Here is a 20,319-nt window from a genome sequence, read left to right on the forward strand (position 1 = left end):
AAATATGGCAGCTGGGATTCAATGCCAAGAAGTGCAGAGTCATGCATCTGGGGTATGGTAATCTGAAAGAACTGTATATGCTGGGGGGTGAAGGACTGATGTGCATAGAGCAGGAGAGACACCTTGGGGTAAAAGTGTCTAACAACCTGAAGTCAGCTAAACAATGTGACAGAGCAATAGCTAAAGCCAAAAGAATGCTGGGCTGGGGAGAGCGAGAGAGCGAGATATCTAGTAAGAAAAGGGAAGTGAAAATCCCCTTGTACAGGTCCTGGGTGAGGACTCACCTGGAGTACTGTGTTTAGTTCTGGAGACCGTATCTACAAAGGGACAGAGACAGGATGGAGGCGATCCAAAGAAGGGTGACCAAAATGGTGGGTGGTCTCCATCAAATGAAGGTTGAAGAACCTGAATATGTATACCCTGGAGGAGCAGGGGGTGATATAATACAGACCTTCAGTCGCTTGAAAGGTTTTAATGAAACAAATCTTTTCCATTGGAAAGAATTTAGTAAAACTAGGGGTCACGATTTGAAATGCCAGGAAGGAAAACTTAGAACCAATGTCAGGAAATATTTCTTCATGGAGAGGGTGGTGGATGCCTGGAATGCCCTTCTGGAGGAAGTGGTGAAGGCAAACTGTGAAGGATTTCAATGGGGCATGGGATAACACTGTAGATCCCTAAAGGCTACAGGATGGGATTGAATGAAAAGAAGCATGGGGGTAGCTTGCTGGAATGGTGGTTACTACCCTTATCAAATAAACCTTCTTACAGTTAATGCAAAACCAACACTGTTCCCTGTTTCAACAGCAAGGGGAAATGTGGAAAAGAGGAGTTACATTCAGACAACCAACAAGGACATTGAACTGTACAGTCTGGGAAAACAAATAAGGGGGTAACTTGCATGATGCAGCAGTTACTACCCTTAACCAATAAGCCTGATACTTCACTTTTGATGCAACTCCAACATTACTCTCCGCTTCAACGGCAGGGGCTGGCAGGAAATTGGAATCAAACAGTAACCAACAAGGGCCCTGACCTTGACGGTTTGTGAAACTGATAAGTATGGGAGCTTGCTGGGCAGACTAGATGGGCCAGTTGGTCTTTTTCTATCGTCCTTTCTACGTTTCAGTTTGTCAATCTGTCCTACCACATCTTCCAGATTCACCACGCTTTGGTTCAGTTCATCTGAATTGTCACCCCTCTTCAGTAAACACCGAAGCAAAGAATTTGTTTAGTCTTTTTGCGATAGCCTTATCTTCCCTAAGTGCTCCTTTAACCCCTTGATCATCTAATGGTCCAACAGACTCCCTCGCAGACTTTCTGCTTCAGACATTTAAAAAAGGTTTTTTTATTATGAGTTTTTTGCCTCTATGGCCAACTTATTTTCAAATTCTCTCTTAGCCTGTCTTGCCAATGCTTAATCCTATTTCTTCAGATGGATCCTTCTTCCAATTTTTGAATGAAGATCTTTTGGCTAAAATAGCCCTTCACCTCACTTTTTAGCCAGGTCGGCAAATGTTTAACTTTCCTTCTACTTTTCTTAATGCGTGGAATACATCTGGACTGTGCTTCTAAGACTGTTAAAAAAAAAAAAAAAAAAGTCTACGTCTGTCAACTTTTGTAGCTGTGCCTTTCAGGGTTTGTTTTGTTTTTTTTTAACTATTTTTCTCATTTTATTAAAGTTTCCTTTTTGAAAGTTTAGTGCTAGAGTCATGGATTTACTTACTGTCTTCCTTCCCTTCCAGTCATTAATTCAAATTTGATCATATTAGGATCACCACTGCCAAACAGCTCCACCACTTTTACTTCTCTCACCAAATCATGTGCTCCACTGAGAATTATATCTAGAATTGCTTCTTGAACCAATTGCTCCATAAAACTGTCATTTATTCCATCCAGGACCTTTCTCGCGCTAGCATGTTCTGATGTTACACTTACTCAGTCAATATTGGGGTAATTGAAATCTCCATTACCACACTACCAATTTGGTTAGCTTCCCTAATTTCTCTTAGCTTTTCACTGTCCATCTCATCATTTTGGCCAGTATCGCTATACTTTTCCTCAACATACAAGAGATTTCTACCCATAAAGATTCAATTGTGCATTTAGTCTCTTGCAGGATCTTTAATCCTGTTGGACTCTATGCCATCCCAGACAAAGCACAACCCAGCCACCAAGTTGCTCTTCTCTATCATTACGATATAATTTGTAACCTGGTATAGCACTATCCCATTGGTTACCCTCTTTCCACCATGTTTCTGAGATGCCAATTAAGTCTATGTCATCATTCATTGCTACACTAACTCTCCCATCTTTTTTTTTTTTTAATTCTTTATTTATTGATTAGATTTTCATTTACAAATCAAGAAAAAGATCATATTAATAACATATGGTGCAAGTTACATATAGATATACCATAATGTAATATACATCATTCAGTCTAAACATCACCCTCATATTAATACATTATTAATTGCACTTTAACTAAAGCATTTTATATAGAAACTTTAAAGTAGGAGGCAGGTGAAAGCTTAGAAGAGAATTCCTAAGAAAATAACTATACGTTCAAATAGGGCATTTACATAGCTTTATACTCCAGCATTTCTAAATTCAACCCTCTATTCATTAGGAGATATTGGAGAAGAAGTGGTAGGTTGTCTGGCTTCCACAAATTTTTTTAACTGATCAAACTGAAAAAATATGAATACTTCAGTGCCTTTTTTCAAAATACATTTACAAGGGTAACGTAAGACAAAAGTAAAACCTAATTCTATAACTTTCTGTCGAAAGGTAAGAAATTCTTTTCTCCTGATTTGGGTGGCCTGAGCCACATCAGGAAATAACTTCACCGGCTGGTCATAATAATTCAAAGGAAACTTCCTAAAATATGCTTTCATAATGGAGTTCACATCCTGTTTATAGATAAAGGATGCCAAGAGGGTACCCCTCTCTATAACATCCTTACTGGAATTTTCCAAGAAACTTGTTAACTGGAACATTAACTTGATTTGTTCCTCCTGCTGAGGCTCTTTTATTCACAAAGTAACAACTATTTATGGATGGCATATTCTCAGGCAAAAAAGAGAGAGCTTCGGTGAGGAATCTTTTTAGTGTAGTAAAGGGGATTTCTCCCACTATTTTTGGGAAATTTAAAATTCTTATAGTCAAATATTTTGAGCTGTTTTCAATAGCTTCCAGACGTCTTAGACAGGATATTTGGTCTCTAAGAATTGTCCCATTGAAGTCCTGTATTGCTTTAATCTTATTTTCTGCCACGCCGACCTTGTTTGAAATTTGTGTTAACTGTTCCTGAATTCGTCTATTCTCTGCTGAGAGTTGTGGGCAACTGAATCCATTTTTCTTTCTAGTCTGTTCATGGAAGCCCCGAGTCCATTACCGAGTCCATTACCATTACCTCCCATATAGTCTCCAAATTTATAGTTTCCGGTCTAGGTGGAATGACCGTGGACTCACCCCCAGCATCTGATGTCCTCTGGGCTCGATTTCCATCTGCAGGCACCCCCTCTCTCGCAATTCCTCCGGTGCTCTGCGGCTCATTCTCCTCTTCTCTTTCGCTGGGGCCGATTCCTTCTGCGGCGTTCGGAGAGTTTTCAGCGCACACTGCTTCCGAGGCAATTCCCTCTCCTGCTCTGTCGGCTCTACCGCGTCATCTGGGAGCGTCAGAATAGGTTCGCCTCCGGGGTCACACTGAGCTGGTGGTTGGTGCTGGTCAGGGCTCAGGGAAGCGTCCTCCAAGGAACTCCCTGCTCTCTTCCACAGGGATTCCCACCGGGCTCCTCAGTTCCCTGAACTTCTGGAGCGGACAGAAAATGTTCAATATCGAGCTGGGTCAGTGGTGGTAAGGTTTCGGAAGGGTAAATACTTACTTTACCTTTCCTTTTCGCAGGCATATCGCCGTATTTTCAGGTAATAGTTACAAAGTTGCAGCTCGAGCGTTCCCTGCCACATGCTATGCCGCCATCTTGCCTCCCTGGCTTGTCTAACTCTCCCATCTTAAGACTTCTGGTATACCAACATTTCAAAGTATGTTTTTTGTTTGTATTAACATTCTGCTTTTCAGTTGATAGGGATAAATTGGAATCTTTTAGTTCAGGTGAGTCTAATTATAGGCACATGGACTACTTTTCTTATTATTGGAACCTCTATTAGGATGCCCCAACTCTAATGCTTAATTAGTATCCTTCTAAGATACTTCTCTCTGAACTATGTACTGCTGAGTGACTGTCTGCTTTCTCCTTTGATTTAGTTTAAAAGCTGCTCTCTTTTTTTTTTTTTTAAAGGTTAGCGCCAGCAGCCTGGTTCCACCTGGTTGAGGTGTTTCTTACTGTTTAATACAAAACACACAAACTCCTAGTTTATGCCTACCTTCTGACTAGCTATTTAATACAAATACACCCCAACAGTTTACTTATCTCCAAAATTTTTAAGATCTAAAATTTCCCCAAGCAGTACTTAATTATCTTCAGCCACCAGCAAGGTGATCCTCTCCTCTTAGTGCTGCCACTGAATTTGTGGTGGTGGTGGGAGGAAGGCTGTGATGAACCCCTCTCCCTGCAATCCCCCCCACCACCAGAACCTTGTTTTTCCTCCCCATCCCTAGTAGATCAGTGGCATGGGCCTCTCTCTTCACTTTGATGTACAGAGCTACAAGCTTGTTTTCTCACTTCAGCAGCTGGTGGGATTAACTCCACTAGCTGCGATGGCTTTTCCCCTCACTTTGGTGGCTGGTGGGATAAACTCTGCCAGCATCTCTAATCCTGTGCTGTTCACAAGCATTTTTAAAACTCATAGCGAGATCCAAGATGGTAGGCTTGAAGCTCTTCAGAGTCTATTGGCTGCCTTTTCATTATTGGTTTTTCCTGTTTATAACATGGTTAAGAGGAAAAGGGGTGGGGGTGGTCCTCAATCTCCTCAGGAGGGAATCTTATCCAGCAGAGGATCAAAGGCTTCCTAGCACATGCGGTGTTGGAAGTGCCTACAAGACTTGACTGTTGGAGAATGAGCAATCCCACAGTCAGAATTAGAGACCTCCTTGAACCTGGGTGTGGTAGGGGTGGTTCCTGCTCTTTCCTTCCTTCCCAGAGATGTTAAAAGGGGATTTTCCATTACTCTTGGTGACTCCAAGGGAGGTGACACAGGTAGTGATGTTTGATGGTAGGTGGAGAGGGGTGCGGGGAGCTCCCAGCTTCTCTTGTGGGAGCTCGAAGTGAAGCGAGGCCAAGCAGGAAGAATGAGTTTGAGGAGCAATAATGGAAGATCTCAGTGGCCCAAGAGATGTCAGAAAGGACAGAAGGGGAGAGTCCTTCAGCAGTGGAAATCATCGGCGATGCTTATTAGCCACATGGCTAGATCTTCCCTGGTTAAGCCCAACATTATCACGATGGATTCTTTGAAGAATGTGATGGCAACATGAGAACATACAAGGTCTTCCCTTGTTACACTAACTGTGGACATTCATAAGAAATTACAGTTCAATGGAGTGTCCCTTAATGCCCAGTTGGAGAGAGTTTTACATCTTGAGCAATGAGTGGATCAAATTTCCAATGTTCAGACTCAGATAATACAAAGCAATTCAATAATTACTCGCAAGATTGAGAATTTGGAGAATTTTTCTAGACACTTAAATATACATGCTTTAAATTTTCCTAGAATTACTACTAACACTCTTATTAGCATTTTTAGGGAATACTCGGAAATATTACATGTCCCCCCCTAAGGCAATCCTGCCTATAAGCAAAGCCTTTTTTTCTTACCACTATCTGGTGAAACTATTAGGGGACAGGGTCAAGACGATTCTCAGGAACAAGGTCACCTTACAGCTAATAGTTTGATTACTACTCATAACGGAGAGATCTAGTATTGAAGGAGAGATATCTAGAGCTATACTTCTTGTAGCGTGTCTTCCTTCAGAACAAGGACTCTTTTATGAAACTTTTCTTTCGAAACAGTTCATTATTTCATGGTCAAAAATGAAGAAATTTCTTACCTGATAATTTCGTTTTCCTTAGTGTAGACAGATGGACTCAGGACCAATGGGTATAGTGTACTCTTGATAGCAGTTGGAGACAGATCAGATTTCAATTTGACATCAGCCCTAGTACATATACCCCTGCAGGAAGTGCAGCTCTTCAGTATTTTCCGTCTCCATAGCAGTTAGGGACTACCTGCACGCTCTCACAGCGTTAGAACAAATTCAACAGAGAAAACCCAAATTCAGAAGAAAACTTATCTCTACAGACGAGCCCCGCTCTCCTGCGGTGATACCCTCGGGTCTCTCCCCATTTGAGAATTCCCGAGGTGATTTCCGTGGTCCCTCGGAGGTAAGCCTCAGTCCGGCAGCTGATCCTCGGCGGGGACTTAACCCCCGATTTCGGGCGCGGCTGAGAGGCAGCGGGTGCATCCTCGAGCATGGCGGTGAAGGTATTTGCCCTCTCCCCCTGCAGCCGGAGACCGCCCGGAACGAAACCGGGAAGTGCTGAAGACAAGGTAAGGTAGAAATCTTCTTCATAGACTCCGGTCTCCGAGGTGTCGCACAGGTCGCAGGCCGGGACCAGTGCCGCCGGGTTGATCTGCCCTAGCAGGGCTAGGCCCCGGTTAGATCCAAGGGTCCTCCCAAGTGGAGGCCCCCCGAGGTGGTTGCCATATTGCCTGCGTGGTCGCCGTCGCAATTTTGGCCCTATTCGCCACTCTGTCCGCCATCTTGATCCGGGTGCACAAGGCTAGCTAGGCGCACAAAATACATGTGTGCATAAAGTTACACACACAAGTGCCGTGCGCATAAGATACACGTGCATCACGCGCGTACTGGGCTGGGCGCCTACCTGCGACTTGGGCGCACACCTGCGTGCACACAACCCATGCGCACATCTTAGATGCACCGGAGCGCAAAAGGATTTATGCGCCTATATCCATGGCACCACCGGAAACGGAGATCAAGGCTCAAGGCGTCTGCCCAGTTGCCACATCAGAGCCGCACAAAACGAAGAGGCCAACGCCCTGTGCGTCCAGCGTGAGGAGGCTCTGGGAGATCCAGTCCAGGGCCAGTCCCATCCAGGGCCAAGTACTAACTCCTCAATGAGTACCCTGCACCTAGCAAATTCCAGTGGGACACCCCCTCAAACGGGGACCCCCAGGGACACAGCACTCCCTAGCTTGGACCCAGTGTCTCTCTCATGGGTGGAATTCTTCAAAGGCCTACACACCTTCGTTCACATGCAGACGGAGCTTCCAGCAAAACAGCCACAGCCTCCACCAGAAGACCTTTATGCCCAGGCCCCTCTAGGCCCAGACAAATGTTTCCACCGCCCAGAAGTCTCAACTACAGGGACACGGAAAACTCTGAAGAGGAATCAGAGCCCCTAGAAGAGGGGCAACTCCCCCTGGGAATAGAGCCTCACCGAACCATGAGACTCTTCTTTACCAAGGACGAGCTCCCAGACCTGGTCACTCACAGCATGAAGGAGCTTGCTATCCCGGGCACAAGTGCTTCGGGGGAGCCTAAGACAAATCCCCTGCTAGAGGGACTCTGCCAGACCTCCCGCCATTTCCCTCTGTTACAAGCCATCCAGCAGCGAATTGACCTAGAATGGAGTGCTCCAGAGTCCACATTCAAAGGGGGATGGGCTATGGCAGCCATGGACCCTCTGGACCCGGCGGCCAAAGACCTTCTGACATGCCCAAAAGTGGATGCCATGGTCTGCGCGGTCTCGAAGCACACTATCATCCCAGTGGAGGGAAGTGCAGCGCTCAAAGATGTTCATGACCGACGTCTGGAATCCATCCTTAAACAGTCCTTTGATGTCGCCACTATGTCCCTACAAATAGCGGCCTGCTGCACCGTGGTGACACGTGCCTGCCTATCACAGACCAGGAGCAACATCCCTGGGGAAGCCATGGAACCAGCAGCATCATTCCTTGCGGATGCTGCTTCCGATCTGGTGTGCACAGCGGCCAGGAGTGTCATTCAGCTGTGGCAGCCAGGAGGCAACTCTGGCTCCAAAGCTGGTCGGCCGACGCATCTTCCAAAACACGACTCACAAGGATGCCCTTCAAAGGATCCCTCCTGTTCGGCAGCGAACTAGAGAAACTGGCTAACAAATGGGGCGAGTCCCCATTGCCGCAACTACCGGAGGACAGGAATAAGAAAAACCAGCGACCCTTCCCTCGATCTTCCAGGGGCAGAAATTCACAGTGCTTCAATCCATACAGAAACACTTATCAAGCGCCTCACCCTACAGGCAGGAACCAGTCCTTTCGGAACAAGCACAACAAAAGGGGAACCAGCTCGGGCCCCGGTCCCAACCACACCCCACAATGAGATTTGGCTGACCCATCCAAAGGAAGAAGCCATAGGGGGCAGACTTGCCCCATTCTACCAAAGATGGGTCGAGATAACTTCGGACAAGTGGGTCCTAACCATCATTCGAGAGGGATACTACCTGGACTTCCTCCAAACCCCTCAGGACAAGTTCATGGAATCCCCCCCTGCCACGACCTCTCCAAGAGGATGGCAGTGGAGGCTACTCTGACCAGATTACTGGCCCTAGAGGTCATAACTCCAGAGCCTCCACAACAAATAAATACTGGACACTATTCCATTTATTTTATCGTCCCCAAGAAAGAGGGAACGTTCAGGCCCATCCTAGACCTCAAGTCGGTCAACCGCCACCTGAGGATCCCCTGCTTCCACATGGAAACCCTACGCTCTGTAAAAAAGGCGATACAACTGGGAGAGTTCCTCACATCCCTAGATCTGTCGGAAGCCTACCTACACATTCCGATCCATCAGGAACATCAGCGCTTCCTTCGCTTCAAAATCCTGGACCGTCACTACCAGTTCCGGGCATTACCCTTCGGGTTAGCCACAGCACCCCGGACGTTCACCAAGATCATAGTGGTGGTGGCGGCAACACTGAGGAAGGAAGGAATCCTCATACACCCTTACCTAGACGACTGGTTGATCAGGGCGAAATCCCCAGAGGAAAGTTGCCAGGCAACCAGCAGAGTCAAGACTCTACTGGAGAGCCTAGGATGGGTGGTCAACACAAACAAAAGCTGATTGCAGTTCTCACAGACTCTAGAATACTTAGGAGCCCGATTCGACACCAAGGAAGACAAGGTCATCCTGACACCGACGAGGAGATTAAAACTGATGAACCAGTTACGAATCCTGCTGAGCGAACCTCGCCCCACAGCATGGGATTACCTACAAGACCTCAGTCTCATGGCATCCACACGAAGTAGTACCATGGGCACGAGCTCATATGAGGCCCCTGCAACGCTCACTCCTATCGCGATGGAGCCCACTGTCTCAGAACTAGACTGTATGCCTACCGCTCCCGAGCAAAGTTCGAACCCAACTACGTTGGTGGCTACAAGACGGCCACCTGAGCCAGGAAAAGACTATCCTCACCGACCTGGATCCTGCTCACCACAGACGCCAGCCTACGAGGATAGGGAGCACACTGCGAAGAGCTAACCGCCCAAGGGCAGTGGAACATCAATCGCCTAGAAGCCCGGGCAGTCAGACTAGCCTGCCTACGGTTCGGTCACAGACTCAGAGACAAAGCGGTCAGGGTAATGTTGGACAATGCCACAACAGTAGCCTACATCAACTGTCAGGGAGGAACCAGAAGCCAACAGGTATCTCTGGAAATAGACCCCCTAATGTTGTGGGCAGAAGGGAACCTCCAGGAGATCTCGGCCGTCCACATCGCCGAGAAAGACAACATCACGACAGATTACCTCAGCAGAGAAAGTCTATACCTGGGAGAATGGAAGCTGTCGACCGCAGTGTTCCAACTGATAGTGAACCGTTGGGGAACACCAACCATGGACTTTCTGGCAAACAGGTCCAACGCCCAAGTACCCAGTTACTTCAGCCGCAGACGGGAACCTCAATCCCAGGGCATCGATACCCTGGTACATTCATGGCCACAGGAGACTCTGCTATACGCCTTCCCACCGTGGCCCCTACTAGGCGCGATCATTCACAAGATAAGTCTACGCAGGGGACCGGTATTTCTTGTGGCCCCGGACTGGCCAAGAAGACCATGGAACGCAAACATGCGAAGATTACTGACAGGGAACCCCCTGCCACTACCTCTACACAGAGACCTGCTCCAACAAGGACCGATCCTCCACGAAGACCCAACTCGATTCTCTCTTACAATCTGGCCATTGAGAGGGCTCGCCTGATAAAGAGCGGATACTCGGGGGCTGTAATCGACACCCTACTCCGAGCACGCAAGTTCTCCACATCTCTCACATACATAAGGGTGTGGAGAGTGTTCGAAGCCTGGTGCGAGGACCACAACATCATTCCTCACTCAGTCAAAATTCCTGCGGTCTTGGAATTCCTACAGAATGGCCTACAGAAGGGTTTGTCCCTCAACTCCATCAAGGTACAGGTGGCTGCACTGTCATGCTACGGCTCCAAGAACGAGGGCGGTAGCATAGCCTCTCACCCGGATGTCTCCCGCTTCCTGAAAGGAGTTAAGCACATTCGACCACCCCTAAAAGTGGCCGGTACCTCTTTGGAACCTCAACCTGGTCCTGGATTTCTTAGCAGGAGCCTCATTCAGACTTCTCCGTGGCCTGTCTCTGACTACTAACATTGAAAACAGCCTTCCTGCTGGCAGTCTGTTCAGCCCGTCGCATACCCGAGCTGCAAGCACTGTCCTGTCGTGAGCCATTTCTCAGACTCACCCCTGGAACCATCCAGTTATGCACGGTTCCCTCATTCTTCCCCAAAGTGGTGTCTCAATTCCACCTTAACCAAACCATCTCGCTACCATCGCCAGATGAACATAAGAATTCAGAAGAGGCCAAAAGTCTACGCCACCTCAGCATCGGCAGACTCTTGGCTAGATATCTGGAAATGTCAGAATCCGTACAAAGACAGACCACCTGTTCGTCCTTCACAGTGGGAAGAAGCAAGGGGAAGCGGCTTCACGAGCAACCATAGCCCGCTGGATCAAGGAAGTCATCAAGGCAGCCTACGTAGAAGCAGGCAAGCCGCCGCCTCTACAAATCAAGGCCCATTCTACTAGGACCCAGGCTGTGTCCTGGGCAGAAACCAAGATGCTGTCACCTGCCAAGATCTGCAAGGCGGCGACATGGTCCTCCATCCACACCTTTTCCAGGTTTTTCCGCCTGGTTGTTCAGGCCCGGGAGGACACAGCATTTGCAAGGGCAGTACTAAGTGGGTCACGGACAGCCTCCCACCTGGTTCGGGAGTAGTTTTTATACATCCCATTGGTCCTGAGTCCATCTGCTACACGCTAGGAAATGGAGAAATTACTTACCTGATAATTTTATTTTCCTTAGTGTAGACAGACTCAGCATCCCACCTACGGCTGCTGTTACTCATGGAAGCCTAGGTGGACAGCTCCGAGAGCGAGGGATTCAAGGGTAAGCCATGCTTTCCTTCATCTAGAACACCCACCCTACTGGGTGTCAACTTTTCCTGGTTGAGGGCACTGGCGATCTCCAGCTATAGCCAATTCAAGTTAATCAAGTTATAAAGTTATGCAAGTTACTCAAATTAGTCAGTCATACATATATCCACAATGCTTTTCGAGGTGAATACTGAAGAGCTGCACTTCCTGCAGGGGTATATGTACTAGGGCTGACGTTAGATTGAAATCTGATCCGTCTCCAACTGCTATCAGGAGTACACTATACCCATTGGTCCTGAATCCATCTGCTACACGCTAGGAAAGAGTTATTTCCAGGCATCTATTCTATGTTGTGGTTTCATAGGGCACGTTATTTAGTTATTTTATATACTGTCGTTCCAAGTGACAATCATAACAGTTTACAAAAGTAACATATGTCCTTTATGTTCTTACATTATGGTGTAAGTCCATAAGCCACCTAGCACAGCAGAGCACTCTAAATCTAATTCCACACCCAGGTGAGTGCTGAGATCCGGTTGTACAGTCCCAATAAACTCAAAACGATTTGTAAGTCAAAGGTAATATTTATTCAAAACGGCAACTCCACTGTATATATAAGATCATGCTTTAAGCAAAGGGGTCCCCCGACACGGACCCGTGTTTCGCCAGGGGCTGCATCGGGGGGGACGCACAAGGAGATTCAAAACAATCTGTAAATAAGGTAGAAAACACAGGACTGTAACTAAATGTCGCTGTCAGTGCCATATATACAATCAAACAGTATATTCACTTACCAAGTTGAAGGGTATACACACGTAACAGGGAGCGCATTTAATTGTCATTCAACATGGAGTTTTAAACACGTAAAAGGCGCCAAAAGCCTTCACAGACCAATCAGCTGAGCCACACAACCCACCAATCAGAGCAACGTATTGCTACCCAATGAGCTATCAGAGAAAATGCACCCATTCAATCTCTTTATTGAGACCTACGGGGGTAACAGTGCTTAGCCGGTAAATCCAACGCTGTTCGCATCGAATCAGGTGGGCATCAAAGTCTCCCCCTCTAGGAAGGGGAGATAGTACTTCCAAAACAAAAAAGAAGATATCAGAAATTGAATGAGATAAAGCCACCCAGTGATCAACCAAGGGAGCTAATAGACGTGAATGTTTGATATTGGATCGATGTTCTATTATACGAGTCCGGATTTGTCTATTGGTCTTGCCAATGTAAAGTTTGTTACAGGGACAACGGATGACATAAATTACACCTGTGGAACTGCAATCAGTAAAATTAAACAGGGTAAAGATTCTGCCTGAAGTAGGGTCAGTAAAGTCAGACATCGTAGCAGTATGTTTACAGACTGAACAATTTCCACATGGGGCATGTGCACCTCGTGTGTGTGCCGATCTGTTATGGGAAAAGTCAGAATGAGTAAGGATGTCTCTTAAATTCCTACCCCTCCGATACGTAAATCGCAGTGGGCTCTGAAAAAGTTGTGAAAAAGACAGAGCTAACCAGTGTTTCCGGACAATTGAAGCAAAGGCTTTTGGCGCCTTTTACGTGTTTAAAACTCCATGTTGAATGACAATTAAATGCGCTCCCTGTTACGTGTGTATACCCTTCAACTTGGTAAGTGAATATACTGTTTGATTGTATATATGGCACTGACAGCGACATTTAGTTACAGTCCTGTGTTTTCTACCTTATTTACAGATTGTTTTGAATCTCCTTGTGCGTCCCCCCCGATGCAGCCCCTGGCGAAACACGGGTCCGTGTCGGGGGACCCCTTTGCTTAAAGCATGATCTTATATATACAGTGGAGTTGCCGTTTTGAATAAATATTACCTTTGACTTACAAATCGTTTTGAGTTTATTGGGACTGTACAACCGGATCTCAGCACTCACCTGGGTGTGGACTTACATTATGGTGTAACATATTGGTCTAACATTTTATAGTAAAATACATTTTGGTATTACATATACTTTGTAAGGGACATTTTTTGGTGAGAGATTAATTGGAAGAACTTTATAGGGTCCTATGAATCTGGGGTGATGTTTTTATATGTCTCAAAAGGTTAGTATTAGATATTGTTAAAGTTTTTCTTATTACATTATAACCATGTCATCTGACTTTTTAAAGCAAGTATGTACGTACTTGTATTAAAATTAAAATCTATTTTAAAAAAGCCACAATCTCATAGCTGGCCCTTCCTAGCAACCAAAGATTTTCCCATGTCTCTGAAACCTCAAACTGTGGCAAATTCATGAAAGAAAATTTACCACAGTTGAAGAAGGCTCTGAGTCAGTTACCCAGTATGATCTGGCACAAAATCATCAAGACAGAAAGGGGGAAACTTGTACAGAGCACAGGTGAGAACACTGTTGGGCAGACTGGATGGTCCACTTGGTCTTTATCTGTCATCATTTACCATGTTAATATGTTATTATGTTTATGCTGATATGCCAGTAATATATTCATGTAAAGGAAGGGATTAATTTTAAACTTCAATGAGATTTCCCTCATCTTCACTGTCACTAAAATATTCACACCTTTGACCCAAGACTGGTTTGATACGCTGCGTTTCCAGTCTCCTTGCTTTTCACAAAGCTAATTTAAAACAGCTTTATATACACACACACTTACAGCAACACCATTGTGGTAAAGGATATTAATTTTAATATGCATAGACTTTGAAATGTTTCAATTTTGTATATGATCTCTGTGGATAAATACAATATAGCAAGTTTTCTTAGTTTATAAATTACTACATTTGGACTTCAATAATCACAGTTTGATACAGACTTCACAAAAAAAGAATAGATATCCTTGCAGAATAAAATGCTTTTAATATTCACTACTTGAGGTACTCAGCACAATGTGGCTAGCTTATTTCACAATACACCAAGTATGCAGAAGAACAGTCAGTACTCCAAAAATTATCCACACAAGAGGGAGATGTAGAGCAAATACACAGTCCAAAAATTTAATGATTATTAGAATCCTTCTTTTATTTTTTCAATATTTTCAAAGCGGCTCATCCAAAGCTCATCGCAGTATAAAAAGTTGTTTACAGGGTCCCCCGACACGGACCCGTGTTTCGCCCAGAGCTGCATCGGGAGGGACTAACAGTGTATAATTTCAACCACTTAGCGTATAGTCCATATCTGAGATAAGACGCAGCTCTGGGCGAAACATGGGTCCGTGTCGGGGGACCCTGTAAACAACTGTTTATACTGTGATGAGCCGCTTTGAAAATATTGAAAAAATAAAGAAGAACTATTCTAATAATCATTAATTTTTTGGACTGTGTATTTGCTCTGCATCTCCCTCTTATTTCACAATACATCTGCATAACTAAATTTCTATTAAAAATGGCAGTAATAACTGATAAATTCAAATCCTAATTTCCAACATCTATTTTTTTTTTTTAAATCTTAAGTATCACAAAACCAAAATGATCACTACTAGGAAATTAGCCTATCATAGCAGTTTGTCTCTCCCAGTTTGCCTAGTTGTTGCAGCCTACACTTTAGTTAAGAATCTCTCACCCATAGAACTCTAACCACCAAGTCAGTTTTTCCATCTACCTTTCTAAATGGATGAGCCTAGATTTCCCTATCTATACTACAATATAAAAGCCCTCCCTTCTGCCTTTTACCCAGATTCTCCTACGTTTTTACTATTCTCTGTATTTGTCTCAAGTGTGGTGTTCCTGGCATCTACCACCCTTTCAGCAACTAATTTTTTCTTCATTTCCTCTTTGCATCCCCTCCATTGTCCTTGAATTTCTTCAGTGAAAAAATTGCACTCTTGTACTTTTAAGGCCTTACTCAGTATTTTTAGATTTTATATATAAAAACTAATTATAATATTTATAATATATAAGATACAGAAATAAACTTCAAATACTGCATTTTAGAAGAGAACATTTTCTGGAGATGTATTTGCATATAAAAACTATAACACAAAATGTTTGTCTTTAAACATATGAATCTAGTTTTTAAAACGTGTACAGTATATATGAATTGCTTTGAAATTGTTTCAAGACAATTCTTTAAGCCTCCGAGTCTTTGTTTACACTTGGAAGGGGTACTGTGGTAGTAGAATACATTGCATTTTTTTGTAAATTCTACAGGCTGTACTTAAGCATCTTTAATTTATCCTTACTGTACATTTAGTACTAGAGTTAATGAATATGCAGACAGAGAAAAGAAATTATTTTTCCTTTTAGGTTAAAAAAGGCCTATCCTAAAAACCTAACTTTGACACATCAGTTCAGCTGTAATAGGTTCTGACAAAGACTATAGTTGGGTAACAAGGTTACATTAAAATCCCAGGAATGCAAAGGCGGAAGGGGCAATTAAAAGTGCATTCAGGCACCTAAACACCCCATCAACACCCTCAGCCCCTCGTCTCATCACACTTCAAAAGGGTAATTTTATCTTGAGACCAGTGCAAACGGAAACAATCAATGTCGAGGAAATAACAAGGCGCTCACCCTGAATGACGTGTTCTGGGGAGATGGTTTTCTTCTGAGACTTGTTACAGATTTCATTTGCTTCTGATGAGATGAGGTGGATAAACTCAGTACAACAATTTACCACCAGCTCTCTGGCGTCATTCGCCACCCGTACATTGGGCAGAGTTTCTTTTATCATCTTATTGATGGCAGCCCGGGGGATGGTAAGATCGTCGTCGTTTCCGGACGATGAAGCCATAGCTCTGAAGACCTTAAAAACCCCACTGGTTTGGACAAAGGGAAATGCAACCTGGGCAGGCCGGGATCTGAAGGGGCGAAGAACTGCCGCCGTGAGCCCTCAGTCTGAACCTGAGGACCCGAGCGTGGCGGCTACGAACAGCATAAAGACTAAAAATCACCGGGGCTTGGGTGGCCTGTGAAAAAAAAAGACAAGAGAAGGGGAGGGGGGCGAGCCGGGCGCTGTGCGCGGCGAACGGAAAAGCAGACTTCTCCCGTTTCCTAAGCAGGCGGCACCGGCCTACAAAACCCTTTTCCGGGAAGGCGCTGCAGCCGCCAGCATGTCCGGCCTTCCCCACCTCCCCGCTGAAAGGTGAGAAACATAAAACAAGCAGAGAAGCGGCAGCCGCCGTTGTTGTTGTTTTTCCCTACTTCATCTGCACATGTCCGTGGCTTCGGCTCACGGCCCAAGCTCGAGCTTTTCTGCCAGCTCCTGACCTCACCGGAAGTCGTCTGTCAGCGCCGCCAGCGGAGTGGACTTTCCACTTCCGGTAATGAGTCCCGCGCACCCTGCCTTAGCTCGGGGTTACCATGGTTGTGCGCGGTCCTGGCGTCTCGGGAACTGCTGCGCGCTGTCGTTCATTGGTCGAGTTACTCGAGGATGCTGCGTTGTGTACTGCCGCGTCTGTGCACCCAGAGATGCGTTCTAGGAGAGTCTTTAGATTTCATTCGAAGCCTTTCATTTTTTTCTAGAGTATTGTGTAGGGTTGGCGTTTTTTTAATTTAAATGTGCAGACAGGCTAAGTTTGCAATACCGAATTTAGGGTGATCAGAGGCGGGCAGAAAGCTTGAGCAGTAACCCCACCCACCGAAACTATATACAGGTCGGAAAGAGTATTTGTAAATATTGAGTGCAGAGTATATAGGAAAGAAAGCAAAGCTACACATATTAATTCTTACTTGTCGAATTGTTTTAATTACAAAAAATGCAATATTGTGCTTGCCATGTTAGTACGCTTACATAAATAGAAATTAAAGGCAACAAAGTAGTAGTAAGTGATAGAGGACACAGATTTGAACTCGGTTGCAATAATGCAGAGGCAAAGAGAAAGTGGTAAAGAGAAAACAAAGTTCATCTAAAAGAAGCAGGCAGGAGCTACACTGCAAGCCTCGGGGGAGCTGGATTGGAACCAGTAGGCTACAAGCTTCCCAGAAACCAACTGGATCAATTCTAGCAGCTTGATGGTGGTAGAATACAATCCAGCATGGGCATGGGGACCTAGACACCTGGATGTTAGGGCAAGAGCCTTTCCGGGTTCTATAAAACTTAATGGTAAGATATGGGAAGTGTGGGTAGGTGCTGCACTAAGTATGAGATCTTATATGCCCATCTACTGTATCCCAAGATGGTAGAGAACCAAACCAAAGCAAACTTTGATATGGCATAATGTCCAAAAACAGAAAAGCTTCTACAGCTAGGATTTATTCTTGCAGTGTAGAGCAAAAAACTGCAGAATTGATGGGCCAAATATTCTTTATCTGCCTTCATCTACTATGTAACTGTATGTTACTATGTGATACCTTTTTATTGTAAAAAAAAAAAAGAAAAAGTATTTACTCAGGATACCCTAAAGTATTAATAATCTAAAAATGTCTAGAGACTCAATTACACCATCTGCTGCACATTGAGCTGAGAATTTCAAGGTATTGTCCACAGTAAGTCCAAGAGTAATAGCCAGAACAGAACAGGCTCTACAAGCTGGCAGGGGTCAATAGGAGGTTCATACCATATAAGGCATTTTACTATACCTTCAGAATGGGAATGGCTGCTGGTCTGGCCATGCTTATGGTACCAGCAAGAGAGCAGGATTCCATCACAGCAGCTATGGGGCATGTTTATACTGGTATCAGTTCACTGAAGCTGGCAGCCCTAGTCCCAGCTGGAATGATAACCAATCTGACTGCAATTACAAAGTATGAATTTGTGCCAAAATTTGCCAGCAGGTCTGGATTAAGACATGTTGAGGCCCTAAGCTAGGTCAAGTCTGAGGTCCTGTGGCATTACCATTCAAAAATGTAAAACTTGAAATGCAATTTTTTTGTACTTAGAGGCCTCCTCATAATCCAAGGTGCTAACCTGTAGTTTAGGTAGTTTGTGCCTCTGTCTGCCAGGGAGCTTCACCAGGAGGCATCAGTTAGCAAGGTCCATGAGTTTAGGAGGAGAGGTGAAGGGTAAGGGATTCCCTGGAGTTGCTGCTCCAAAGATGGTGGATTTCTGGTGGAAGGTTTGCAGTTTCTCTTTGAGAAGCTCCTAAGGAGTTTACACAGGAACTTTTGTGGCAAGCAATACCATGAAACTGTTGTGGGTAAAATGGATTTTCAGCAATCCTCCATTCTTAAACTTCAGGTCAGACTCAGTACTCAAGAGGCAATGACTCTTGTAACGTCCAAGATGCTATCAGAACAGAGTCTAACCTTTTGTCTTTACAGATACTGTTATTCCTACAATATATCCTTTTCTTTTTATCCTTTTTTAGGAGAGATTTTTTTTTTCCTTTTGGAATAATCCCCTCTGTTATTGAGGCATTACAAAAATAAATGCCAGTTGATGTGTTAACTATTTGTAATAGACAACTATTTCTGTATTGTATATATTATTTCTTATTTTCTTTTTTTTGTTAGTACATTGCAGAAAGTATGAAAATATAATGTTGATAAAATAAAAGAAAATTTACTTCCAAATATATTTAGGAAATTGAGATGAACCTTTGCCAGTTTGGAGCACTCATTCTTTCATTACAAATCCATGTACCTTTTCCCATAGCTTTTGGCAAAAATAGACTCTTTTCCTTGGATGTGATGGTGTAATGTGACCAATAAATGTATGCAAAGTACAAATATTTCAAAACTACACAGTGAAAACAGATCAACCACATTTTACCAAAATATACCACATGACTTCTAACAAACAAGAATGTGCACTTTTAGCTTTTACAGTGTTTTATGCTTTTCAACACAGGATGCCAAAGAGCTACAGCAGTGATTCGATCTGTACCTATCCATCCAGCAGCATAATAACTTTTGCTAAACCGTACTGATGGGCTCCAAACCTGGGGGTAGGGGTGAGAAAGGTCCTGCAAGTTACCCTATGGAAAATGACCGGAACTGGAGGCAGAGGTAATTTTTAATGGGTTCAACTGAAAATTGCAGGAAAATCCATGCAAAGGCTTGTTTTCCACTTCCACCTTTGTTTAGATGCCAGGTCAGTGCTCATCCTAACCTTGCCATACTGTAATAAAAAGAACTCTGAAAGCCAGAAGATTGCCCGCAGGATACCTGGCATCTCCTCCAGTTTAGGATATTAATGTGCCCCATAGGGCACATTTCATAGCTCTCTTCACCTTGTCAGTGCTGTACACCGAGTGCTTAAGTACTGAGGCCTTGGGTAACTGCAGCAGATGTTCTCTATTTGTTGTTTTAAGTGAAACGAATGAAAACGACCTCCTGCACATTCTTTCTTTTCTAGCCTTCTGCAAGCACGGTACATGTTTTCAGAAATTCAATTAATTAGTAGGTTAAAGGTCTAACATGCAAACCACCCACGCAGCCAATGCCGTAAATCTTGTAAGTGGTGACTTTTGTACTGCTCTGTCTGCAGAGTTAGGAACTCTCAGGGTTTAACCCTTAGTGACACGGTTTTCAACCCTAACCGTGGATCTCTGGGACAGCTGTCAGCATCACTTAAGGGACTAACACACTGGTTGTTTACTTTCATTTATTTTACTACTTAATATACTGCAATTCATAAAAACATCACAGCGATATATATTAGAAACAAAATAGATACAATAAAATACATAATACAATCTAAAGCTGGTAAATAACTTAGTCAAAAACTCAAAACGTTCAATAAGCAAAAAGAACAAAATAGATCTCCTTAAATTATAAAAGACAATACAGCTTAGCCAATGACAAAATAGATGCCGATTTAAAAAACTGAACACACACAAAGCAGTCTCTGCATGGCAGCTCCCTGCGAAGTACATCCACAGAAAAGAGGAACCTCTTCTTGCTGTGTGCACATGCATCCTGCCACAGACATGGCTGCTGTGTGGAGAGGAAAGACTTTCAGACATACAATCAAAAACTGTTTGTTTGGTTTGTTTTATAGCTGGCAGTTTCCTCCTCCTTGCTTGCAT

The 20,319-nt window shown here is 44.3% G+C and overlaps 1 protein-coding gene across 1 annotated transcript in view; it reads right to left on the reverse strand.

Annotated features, from left to right (window-relative positions):
• DR1 (down-regulator of transcription 1) overlaps positions 1 to 16,690 on the reverse strand; it is a 42,834-nt gene extending 26,144 nt beyond the window's left edge. The window contains exon 1 of the mRNA XM_029617748.1: positions 15,923 to 16,690. Coding sequence (XP_029473608.1) covers positions 15,923 to 16,142 — 220 coding nt within the window. The 5' untranslated portion in view covers positions 16,143 to 16,690. The remainder of the gene's footprint in view (positions 1 to 15,922) is intronic.
• Between the last annotated feature and the right edge of the window lie 3,629 nt (positions 16,691 to 20,319).

Source organism: Rhinatrema bivittatum, chromosome 10 (assembly GCF_901001135.1).
Source record: "Rhinatrema bivittatum chromosome 10, aRhiBiv1.1, whole genome shotgun sequence".
Classification (NCBI taxonomy): Eukaryota; Metazoa; Chordata; class Amphibia; order Gymnophiona; family Rhinatrematidae; genus Rhinatrema; species Rhinatrema bivittatum.